Below are 11113 nucleotides of genomic sequence, written 5' to 3' on the forward strand. Positions count from 1 at the left end.
GGGAAAAGAAATTATTTATAGGAATAAATGATCAAACTGATAAACTAGTAATCTTTGTTAAAAATTAAATGTTTTTATTAACATATGTTCTGCAGTAGTTTGCTTGTCTGGAAATCAGATTTTACCCAGGGTTTATGACATTTCCAGGATGAAACGTTTGCAATTTGTGGAGCTCAGAGAGTGCTTTGGAATTATGCGTGTACTTAAAACGTCATCTTTGTCAGAGACAATGTCGACCAGTGACTAATGGTTGATCCACCTGACAAGGCTTTTTGTTGAAGTCCACAGGAAGTCCACAGGAAGCCTTCAGCAGCTCTCCAGCAGGGACTGATGCACTTAGAAGAATGCTCTCCAACAAAAGGGATGGTGGCAATTAGGAAAACAAAAGAGGGGAGGGTGCCAGCGATTATAGCAGGAACGCTTCAAGAGTCAACACCCGTCACAAAATGTCCCTTCTAGTAGTTAATACTTGAAAAATATGTTTCACTTAAAGGATCATTATTATTGTTTGTGAAAAATATGAATAAAACATCATTCATTTAAAACTGTTTGTGCAGGTTTATTGTACTAACATTTATGTTATTTTTCTATAAGAAACACAGAAAGGTTTAATGTATATATTTAGGCTTTTTTTCCCCCCCATTCACTCTTATTTTGTCTGTCATTCTGTTTGGTTTTGTTTATTGGAATAAATGAGGCATGAAAACTGAACCTGTCTACGTAAAAAAATGTTTAGTTGATTTGGAATGACTGCGTTCAGTTTGGGCATTGAGCAATTAACAAAATTCAAAATGAAAAAAATACACACATGCCAGTTTAATTTTATTCACTTACATTTTTTTTTTTTACAAGCTACATTTAAAAGCTAATTTTGGCTGATTTGCAGTGTTTGAGTGTTGATTTTGACAAGCACTCACCGCAGAAGGTCAGCAATTCACCTATAAGTCGAGAAATTACCCTGCCTAATTTTTGCTGTCCTTCAGGTGCAGCCTGACAGCCTTCTTTGCATTTTAATGCAGACAACCTGATTATTAAATCTTAGAGGGCTGTTTTTTTTTTTTTCTGAAATAAATGGTTTGGGTTGCTGGGCAACGCGACTTGATCAAACACAGTTCCCCTCCCCCTGTTTTCAAGCTCATAATTCTTCGTCTATATTCAGGCATCTAGCTCTTAATTAGATTAAGATGCATGAACCCCACAGTGAGCAAATTCACACTGATACACAAATCGCTCTCACACACACACACACACACACACACACACGCGCACGCACTCGCACAGTAATACATTAAAAATGTAGCAATCAGGGCTAAAGCAACGATTTGGGGGGAATTTTATTTCCAAAATAATTAATAAATGTTTGTACAGCGGAAACCAGTTATTTTAAAGGTAAAAAAAAAATCATGATTGTCTTGTACAGTTCATTGTTATTAAGGATACCTTTGGTGATAGAAATTCAAATGGATCCATTGTATTTGACAGACATTTTATAAATATAATTCAAATAAATAAAAAATACAATGATGCCACACAACCAACAGCCCAATACACTCCAGCTCTTAACACGAGGGACATACATTACTCTACCAGCACACTACACGGACCCATTTCACCCAAATGGCGTGGCCATTTTGGAAAGGTGAGGGCGTTGCATGCTGATATAAAGGGTCATTTGGAGGACTTGTTGGAGCTTTGCACTGTGAAGGACTGGATGTTCAACAGAATGGTTGCACTTTAACATCACTCTGTCTGTCCTTCTCTACATTTCACTCAACGCTAAGGTGCTCACAGTGATGGAGCACAATGTGTGCGCTCCACTCCCCACTTATTTAAATCCCGGCAGCCCTTTATAAATAAGCAGGTGTTACATTGTTTTCTAAATAAAACATTTTCATCTACAGTCACTGAGGCAGAAATAGGAAATATTTCTGCACTTGTCTTCAAGGTAAAGTTAAAATGGGTCATCAAATTTCATCCAATTCTCACTGGTCTGACTGTGGAGGATGAAGTTGTATTCATATAGCAAACCAAGGACAGTTGGATTTGCCATAAAGAGCATGCCATTTCTGCTCTCCCTAGAGCTATGGCTTTGATTGAATCCAGAAATGAGTTGAAATGTCACAAATCCCTACCAATATAGTAGAAATGAAAATTTGCCTTGGGGCTTTAAGGTTCCCATTAAGGGTGTGCTTAACACGTTCTGTTAAGTGTGGTTAGAGTGCATCAAAAATACAACATAATTATGTGTCTCTGTGCACTCAAGAAAAATGTCCCTAAAAATCCTGGATGCTGAGCAAGTCTCTCTGGTGAAGTGAGAGCGAGCTCAGGATCAGGCCTCGACAGGATTGATGTGAGAGTAAAGCCAAAGGGCAGCTGGGTCCAAATTAAACCTGGCAATATTTGAGCAAAAGGGGAGCAATTATCATGCCAGGCTGGTACAAAAAAAAAAAAAAAAAGCTGGCCAGATCCCAGGTTTTCCTGCTGAACATTTGTGATATAAGAAGAATTTTTCTCTCTCTCTCAAAAAAAAAAAGATACTACTGCAATTTCTTGGTTTATTAAAAATAAGAAACTCTACAACAGAATCTCTTTTCAGGCTGCTAATGCCTTTCTTTCACTGATTTGATACAACTGTCCTCCTTCCTCTCCTACCACTCATCTCTCAGGTAGCTGTGTTTTCAGGAAACAGGAAAACGATTCTCCTCGCTGCTTAGCATTCACGTCACGTAAAGTGGGTCTGTGTTCCTCATTTAGTTCTGTACTGTACAGCTGGGGAGCTGTCCGGCACACGGCGGCAGTATGCAAATGAGTCTGGATTTGAATGGAGATGGAGGTAGACACAAAGCTCAATTAGAGACAGAGAGAGAGAGAGACGGCGGGGGAGCGTTGAGTGTCTGGAGGGGAGGGGGAGGGGAAAGGGAAAAAAAAAAAACCCTGGGCTGCTTAATGCCAACCTGAGGAAACCAATGTACAGACACATTCAAATACAAAGACACACACACAGATTCCTAAATTCTTCAGACAGGCAGATGATCTGGAAGAGGCTCAGACAGCTCAGCTCCGTGATGCCTTTTGGTCACATCAGTCACACTAAGAATATCCCGCATCATTCATATCACACATATCATGAAACAAAACAGGTATGAGGTGAGCGCAGGTGCACTTCAGCGGTTGTTTAAAGTTCAATGCCAGACTCTCCCACACCGAAGGATGTACATATATATATATATATATATATATATATATATATATATATATATATATATATATATATATATATATATATATATACATATGTATATATATATATATATATATATATATATATACATATACATATGTATGTATGTATATATTTGTGTGTGTCTGTGTGTGTGTGTGTGTGTGTGTGGATGCCGGCCATTTTGTGGGAGTTAGTTGATGCCCAGCACCACTACATATCACCTGACCAAGCTCCTGCATGAGTGTCCTTGGAGGAGTCTGTGACATCAGCACTGCCACCCATGGTTGCCACGACAACGGCTGCACAATGTGGGGTGGTGGTGGTGGTGCGGGGGGGGGGGGGGGGGGGGTTTGTGCAGGTTGGAGGGCAGGATAATTAATATGCACACGCAGGGAGTCGGAATCAGGATTTAATTGCATTTGTCTGGGTGTGAAGCTGAACGTGGATTGAAGGCTGCAGCAAAAACGAGGGGGAAAAAAAGATGTTGTTGGTCTGAGGAATAATAAAAATAATAATAATTTGTATTTTTGTTAACATTATTTCCATATTATTTTTTTCCATAGAATAAGGTAGCTTAAAGAAGAAACAGTAGGATGCTTCTCTACTTACAAAGCTTGGTAAAGGTGATGCCTCACACAGTAGGCCTATCAATCTGTTGGTCAGCGGCTGAATTTGAGCTGAGCGCTTTATGTTCTATTCACCAAACCCGTTAAAATGCAGCTGAAATGTAATAGCCAGGACTGCAGGATTACTCAGGGTAGGAGGAGCAGGAGACAGAAGATCATTCAGCTGATCTGGTGACGCCACAAAATCACCTAAGACTGATTTCACATGAAACACCTGCCTGTCAGATTACATGGGCACAACCTTTACTCTCAGAGACACAGGTGCCTGACTTAGAGTTAGGAATAGCATCCGAGCATGTCCTCCTCTGTCAATAAAAACACAGCAGCCTGCACTTATTCATTAAAGTAAAAAAATAAAATAAAATAAACAGAAATAGAAAATTCAAGAGAAATGATAAAAAAAAAAAAACTTATTCAAATATGAGAAGAAAAGACAAATATGATCCATCTGCAGCAGCACGCTGCAGAGTGATGTGAGGCGGGAGGAGGAATGGTGTTGGTTTGACTGACAACACGGACGTACATGCACACATCCTCACGCACGCAAGCGAGCATTATTTATACGTCGCGCGCGCACACACACACACACACACACACCCGGGCGCGCATACAGTAAACGTTTCAATGGTCTCATCAATAATGCATCGACACTTCATGTTTATGCAATATACAGGGCAAGACCGAGCGACGGAGAGCCTGCGAGATCCTGACGCGCTCTGAACGCAGCGCAAAACAGGCGCATCACACACACACACACACACACACACTCACACACAGCTCAGACATGGAAGTTCAAATCTCTTCCGCCTGCAAAGAAAGAGGTTAAGATAATAAAACAGTCGTCAGCACATACCTGTTAAAGCATTAGATTTCTTTGATTCTGGTTTGCGCGGGCTTGAAGGGCGTCATGATAACAACGCACTAAGGAAATAAAACTGGAGCCGCGGTGATATGCAAATGAAGCGCTCCCGCTGAACGCACGGCCATTTATTATTCATAAATTACTCATGTTTATGCAAATGACGGTATACGGAAACACTGGTGGGGGTTGAGTGTCTCCGTCTAAACACACCGTGTGATTCAATTTCTGTTATGCTCTTCCACCTGAAATGATCCAAATCCAGGCGTTTGACCAACACGGTCATGAAACAGCCAAGTTATTCTGAAGTTACCTGCAGACAGTCAGGACAGGGCTGGGAACATTGGAGGGAAACAGTGGAAATCAAATAGTAACCTACAGGAACACATCCAGCTGTGGATAACGCCACACACTATTATAGTTATATGCGTAAATAAACCTTAGTGTTATGTTATTATTTTGCTGTGGCTTGTTGACACAAGATGTCTCTCAACTAAGGGAACAATTAAGCTACTTAGTCTACATGGTGATTTATTTAAAAATATTAAAATTAGGTTAGTATTGCTTAAATGGACTTTGTTTGGAATCTGCAGTAATTTCCATAGGACTGCACTGCAGCTACTTTTATTTCTTTCTTTCTTTTCTAAACTAAACCCTGTCTTTATCAGGTTTATCAGGCCAACTTCAATGCAACCCTGTTGTTCAAGCTGAGCTGGATGACATAAGGGATTAAATTAGGATTTTTCTTAAACTTACTATTAGTATACTGCGCTATGTGTGTGCGCGAGAGAGATTCTTTTGCGCGGTAACGCCGAAATTACGGTAGGACATGCGTCATCAAAAGCCGACAGCGTTGACGTCAAGGGTCAGCGACGCGCATCATTTTTCGTGTAGCTGCTGTTTGTGTTTTTAAAAGGTAAAGTAAAGAGAGCTAGCTGCTGTTTGTGTTTTTAAAAGGTAAAGTACAGAGAGCTAGCTGCTGTTTGTGTTTTAAAAGGTAAAGTAAAGAGAGCTAGCTGCTGTTTGTGTTTTTAAAAGGTAAAGTAAAGAGAGCTAGCTGCTGTTTGTGTTTTTGAAGGTAAAGTAAAGAGAGCTAGCTGCTGTTTGTGTTTTTAAAAGGTAAAGTAAAGAGAGCTAGCTGCTGTTTGTGTTTTTAAAAGGTAAAGTAAAGAGAGCTAGCTGCTGTTTGTGTTTTTAAAAGGTAAAGTAAAGAGAGCTAGCTGCTGTTTGTGTTTTTAAAAGGTAAAGTAAAGAGAGCTAGCTGCTGTTTGTGTTTTTAAAAGGTAAAGTAAAGAGAGCTAGCTGCTGTTTGTGTTTTTGAAGGTAAAGTAAAGAGAGCTAGCTGCTGTTTGTGTTTTTAAAAGGTAAAGTAAAGAGAGCTAGCTGCTGTTTGTGTTTTTAAAAGGTAAAGTAAAGAGAGCTAGCTGCTGTTTGTGTTTTTAAAAGGTAAAGTAAAGAGAGCTAGCTGCTGGTTCGTGGATGGACTGAAGCGTAACGCACGAACATGTAAGTTATTTTACAGCCACACTGTCCATTGTAACTTAAATAATGCAAACTCTTATTTTCGTGTCGTTTCTTTAGCACAGTTTTTGCTGTCCTCTTCTTGGAAACAAGCAGCCATGTTTCACAACAGCTCACAGAGGAAATACTGGATTTTCAAAAGCGAAGACGAACTGGAGCACATGAGACGCAAGGCAAACCAGAAGTTCCGCAACAAGATACTAGAAAGTGGGAAGGTAAGAAAACCACTCTGTCGAGAAAGTAGTTGGCACTTTGCTTCCCCTGATCTCGTCCTGTCTGTGTGACTCAGTCAGGTGTGCGTGAGTCCGTGTTCTTGGAGCGCCATGAGGAGGACGTTTTGTTTCGACACTATGAGAAGAGGCTCCTGGACTTCTGCAACGCTTTCAAGCCTGCAATGCCCAAGTCTGTTGTGGTACGTACAGTTAATGCCTTCTTCATCTCCATCACTCTGTGCATGAAGACATCTGAGCCCAGTGTTTGTCTCACTTGTGCAGGGTGCAGCCATCATGTACTTCAGAAGGTTCTACCTGAACAACTCTATTATGGAGTACCACCCCAGGATCATCATGTGAGTAGTAGCAGGGAATGAACAGAATCAGGAAAGAGAGGGGCACCAAATGGTTGAGGGGCAATTCAATAGATTAAAAAGGCTTAGTCAGCATTTTCCAAAGCTTTATGGACCAAAAGTTGTAGGTCCAAGAGTGTATAAAAATAGTTTGTTCGTGTCTAAATCTGGAAAAAAATCCTTTCAGATCTTTATTATTGGACAAATGAAATGCACATGATATACTATGACGTTTACTTAATTTTACTACATATAATGTATATAGTAGTATGAAATAAATCAATTTGATTGAATCTGTTAAGATAAAAAAATCCATTACAGTATATGTAAGTAGTGTTGTAGTTGCTGAAGATATAGTGTTAGTCTTACTAGTCAATGAAAACCTCTTTGAAACTCACTTTCTCGTTTCAGGCTGACATGTGCATACCTGTCCTGTAAAGTCGATGAGTTCAATGTGTCCAGCACACAGTTTGTGGGCAATCTTCTGCAGGAAACTCCAGCAGGACAGGAAAGGGTTCTGGAGCAGATTCTGGAGTATGAGCTGCTGCTAATCCAGCAACTCAATTTCCACCTGGTGGTCCACAACCCCTACAGACCCATGGAGGGCTTCCTCATTGACCTCAAGGTCAGTGGGCTTGAAGCTGTAACTGTGCTAATCTAGTTCCTCTCAAATTTCACTCGATCATTTGTCTCATACATTTCATCCTTCAGACAAGATACCCTACGCTGGAGAACCCAGAGACCCTCAGGAAGAATTCAGATGACTTTTTGACACAGGCAGCCATGACAGACGCGGGGCTGCTGTTTCCACCCTCCCAAATTGCTCTGACAGCTATTCTGAACAGCGCTTCGAGAGCTGGTCTCAGTATGGAGAGGTGGGTCACCTGTGCTCAAGTTAAAACATATGACAGCAGTAAGCTTGAATTCTAAAAAGCAAACCCCCATTTCAAGAAAAAAATGGGACTTTTAGATAAAAAGAAGCATCAAAGCCGTGATTTATTTAGTTAACTAAAAATAAAAAAGTTTTTTTCCTGACAAACTTAATTTTCAGGTCAGTCAAACACACAAACACTCTCTGTCCACAAAGCCAAATGCTGTAGCTGCAGCATTGTCCTTGTGAAACATCTCAGATTTCCCATGAACAAAAAGCTATGACATGGTGTCTTTCTGAAATTCCAATATGTTAATAGTACCTTCACTCATGTGCAAGTCGCCAGTGTCGTGGGCTCTGATGCACCCTCATACCATCTCACTTGGTGTGTAATATTTAGATGATACTTACCTGACTTTGAAAGTGTCAGTAATGTTTTGCAATCAGAAATTTAATGTGTGAAAAGACAAACAGTCCAGGCAATGAGCTGGTTGCTTATTTCAGTTACAAAGTAACACACTTTCCTATTTATCCTTAGAGTTAATGAAAAATAGTCACCTTTGATTATTGTTTCACACACCCAGCTACCTGACTGAATGCCTGGCTCTGAGGGAGGACAAAGAGACTCTGTCAAAGATGTACGACTCAATGAGACGTGAGTAAATCGCACCTTCTGTCTGGCAACACAAGATGGCGATATTGAGCCTTGTTTTGAGTTTCACTGCATAACTCTTCAGAGAACTAGTCTTAGCTATAATTTAAGTTAAAATGTTTTCTGTGTTCACCCAGGGATGAAAACCCTCCTGAAGAAGTATGAGCTTCCCAGAGCAGAGGAGGTGAACGTCTACAAACAGAAGCTGGAGAGAATTCATGCTGAATTTGCCATTTCAAGCAAGTAAGAAGATGAAGTACTGTTGTTTTTAAAGGGCATTAAAGGTCAAGAGTGATTTCACTGTGGAGAGATGGATATAGTTAGATGTACTTAGAGTGCAATTTATGTATCATTATTATTACTTTTTGTAATGTTACCCATTCGACTGTAGTCGTGTTTGCAGATTGATTTTCTACACCCCACCCCCAAGTGATCAACTCCAGGTTTCCATTGTCATATATAGTAACAGTTTTATTTTAGCCAGGTTGTATCTAAGATGCAAAAGGTTCAAGGTTCAGTCTCAGGTAGAAAAATAAAAAGGAACACATCATCATCAATCATCATTATCATCAGCTGTATGAAATACAGAAAGGAAGTACAACAGAACGCCACATCACCCATACCATGTTGCACATCTGATATTGGTATCGCTGATGAGGAGACTTCTTTAAGCTCATTCATTATCACTTGTCTGTTAACACTTGGTGAGGTTGGTGAGGTCCGTGGTATCGTAAGTGCAGCTACAGTAAACTGTTTGGTAAACTCTTGAGCTATGACAGGCACAGATTCAGACTTTGCAGCTGCCCAGCTGCGAGGAGGCACGTTGAGGCAAACCCTAACCACCTCGGAGTTGATAAATCTGTGCGTGGCATGACTTCTCACAATGAAGCTAAACAGAAACAGTCAGTGCAGGGGTGTACTGAAACACCACCTGTGATAGTGGGAGAAGGAGAAGGAACTGCAGATGCATGAAAGCTTTCATTCACATCCCCAAGGCATAAAGGGAGTTCAGGTGATGCATGTTAGAGCAGCATATACAGTATGTAGGCCCACACACTATAGCATGATCCAGTCAGGGTTAACACATGCACAGGACAGGTTACAGATATCTCCTACAAACTCTTAAGACTATCTCTCAGCTCTGTTCAGCTATATCACACACAAACACCTTTTACTTCTAAGTATATAATATCAACAAACAAAGCAGCGGTAGAAAAATGTAACAAGTGGTTCCAGTGCCGCGTGGTAGCTCATACAAAGACAGTGGATGTCGTTAATGGTTTTAAGGAAGAGCTTATTATAAAATCGAGTGACTGTGGGCAAGAGGATAGCGTGAAGAATAGGAGTTAAGGCTTGTTTCATCTTGGAGAGAGGTGCTCGGTTGAAATTCCCTGACGACGGCAGAAAATGCTACTTCGATGCTTCGTATTGGCCTCGCCTCTAATGTCCTGGCAAGTTCGTCCAAGGTCGGTGGATGATCAGCGGTGCCCCACTTCTTGGCACCCTGGCTATCACCAACCCTTACCAGTCAAACGTGTGAGGGAGTGGTAGGCATAAAAGAAGAGCAGACATTTCTGCAGTTGACTGAAACTCAGGTCCATCTTCATCGAAATCATCTCTTCAAGGTCACATGTGACAAGGTTTCTGCTCAAAGTCTGATCAGTTCAACACACAGTCAGTATGTGAAGCAGTCTGGGAAGAAGGGCTTTGGAAAGACAGTATTCAGATATGCAGCAAGTGGTTTCCCATATTGCATTTGAACTGCCAGGAATCTTGGCCACATGCTTAACAAAATACAAACTGACTTCTTGAGTCAAACGCCTCATGGGACGAGGCCTCACTTTGTAGTTTGGTAGTTGGACCGTGTGGTCCGACAACCACGCTTTGATTCTCAGGTCGAAATCCGTAAAACTCACATTACCTGGATGGCAGCCGCCAGTGACATGATGGTGCACTCTGTCCTGTAAGATAAAGTGGATATGTACGTGAAAGGCACAAGCGTATAATACTTCTGACAAAGTCTCTTTATACACACGGGTTTTAACTAGTCTACATTGAAAATGAAGAGACACCGGAAACTATTATTACAACTGCTACTACGACTACTGCTACTACGACTACTGCTACTACTGATGACCATGAAGATGCAGGACACTAAGGGCCTGATTTACAAAAGGATCACATGTACTGAAAGACAAAACACCCACAAGAAAAACAACAACAACCAGGCTTTAGTTTTTACTATTTGGAATCTTAAATCAGGCCCTAAATGTCACTTACACCCAAATGAGTGTTCATGATGTCCTCGACACTAGATACACATGATATGGACCAGAGTTCATCAACAATTACGGCTTTTAAAAACCTGTGATTCACTAATGAGTTAAAAAAATAATAATTTTACACTTATTTTTGTATTGCAGCAAACGAAAAAGAGGATATGAAGAAGATGGCCATGTAGCAAAAGAGCCACGTTTGACAGAAGAGGTGAAACGAGTCTCAAACTTTGCCTCAAGTTAAACTTATTTTGTTTTTCTTTCCAACTAAACTTTGTTTCCTTCCAGGAATGGACTGATGAAGACCTGATATGAGTTTTTACGTGTCTGTGGAATCGTTGTTTTTTATGTTATTATGCAATATAATACTAAAATTGAATTGAAATAGAAATGACTAAAGCTGGAGTGTCAGTTTACACACACTGCAGTACATTTTGGTTTTGCTTTAAGTTGAAAGAATAAAATATTTTTCTACACAGTGTTTCCATGTTTTTGTCGGTTAAAAAAAAAAAAAACAAAT

At 40.4% G+C, this 11113-nt stretch overlaps 1 protein-coding gene across 7 annotated transcripts; it reads left to right on the forward strand.

Annotated features, from left to right (window-relative positions):
• Positions 1-5560: 5560 nt before the first annotated feature.
• On the forward strand, positions 5561-11069 carry ccnh (cyclin H). Of its 7 annotated transcripts, XM_026342985.1 has the most exons (10): positions 6081-6214; positions 6290-6444; positions 6519-6641; positions 6724-6797; positions 7206-7419; positions 7506-7669; positions 8250-8320; positions 8455-8560; positions 10741-10804; positions 10882-11069. In XM_026342985.1, exons 2-10 carry the CDS (start codon positions 6328-6330, stop codon positions 10906-10908), a joined length of 960 nt encoding a protein of 319 aa, XP_026198770.1. In that variant the 5' UTR covers positions 6081-6214; positions 6290-6327; the 3' UTR covers positions 10909-11069. The 7 variants fall into 7 exon arrangements, with proteins under 7 accessions (XP_026198765.1, XP_026198769.1, XP_026198767.1 ...); XM_026342980.1 differs by lacking the exon at positions 6081-6214 and adding an exon at positions 5561-5624 and having other exon boundaries at positions 10741-11069; XM_026342984.1 differs by lacking the exon at positions 6081-6214 and adding an exon at positions 5567-5624 and having other exon boundaries at positions 6295-6444; positions 10741-11069.
• The last annotated feature ends 44 nt before the right edge of the window (positions 11070-11113 follow it).

The sequence above is a fragment of the Anabas testudineus genome, chromosome 9, assembly GCF_900324465.2.
Source record: "Anabas testudineus chromosome 9, fAnaTes1.2, whole genome shotgun sequence".
Taxonomy (NCBI): domain Eukaryota; kingdom Metazoa; phylum Chordata; class Actinopteri; order Anabantiformes; family Anabantidae; genus Anabas; species Anabas testudineus.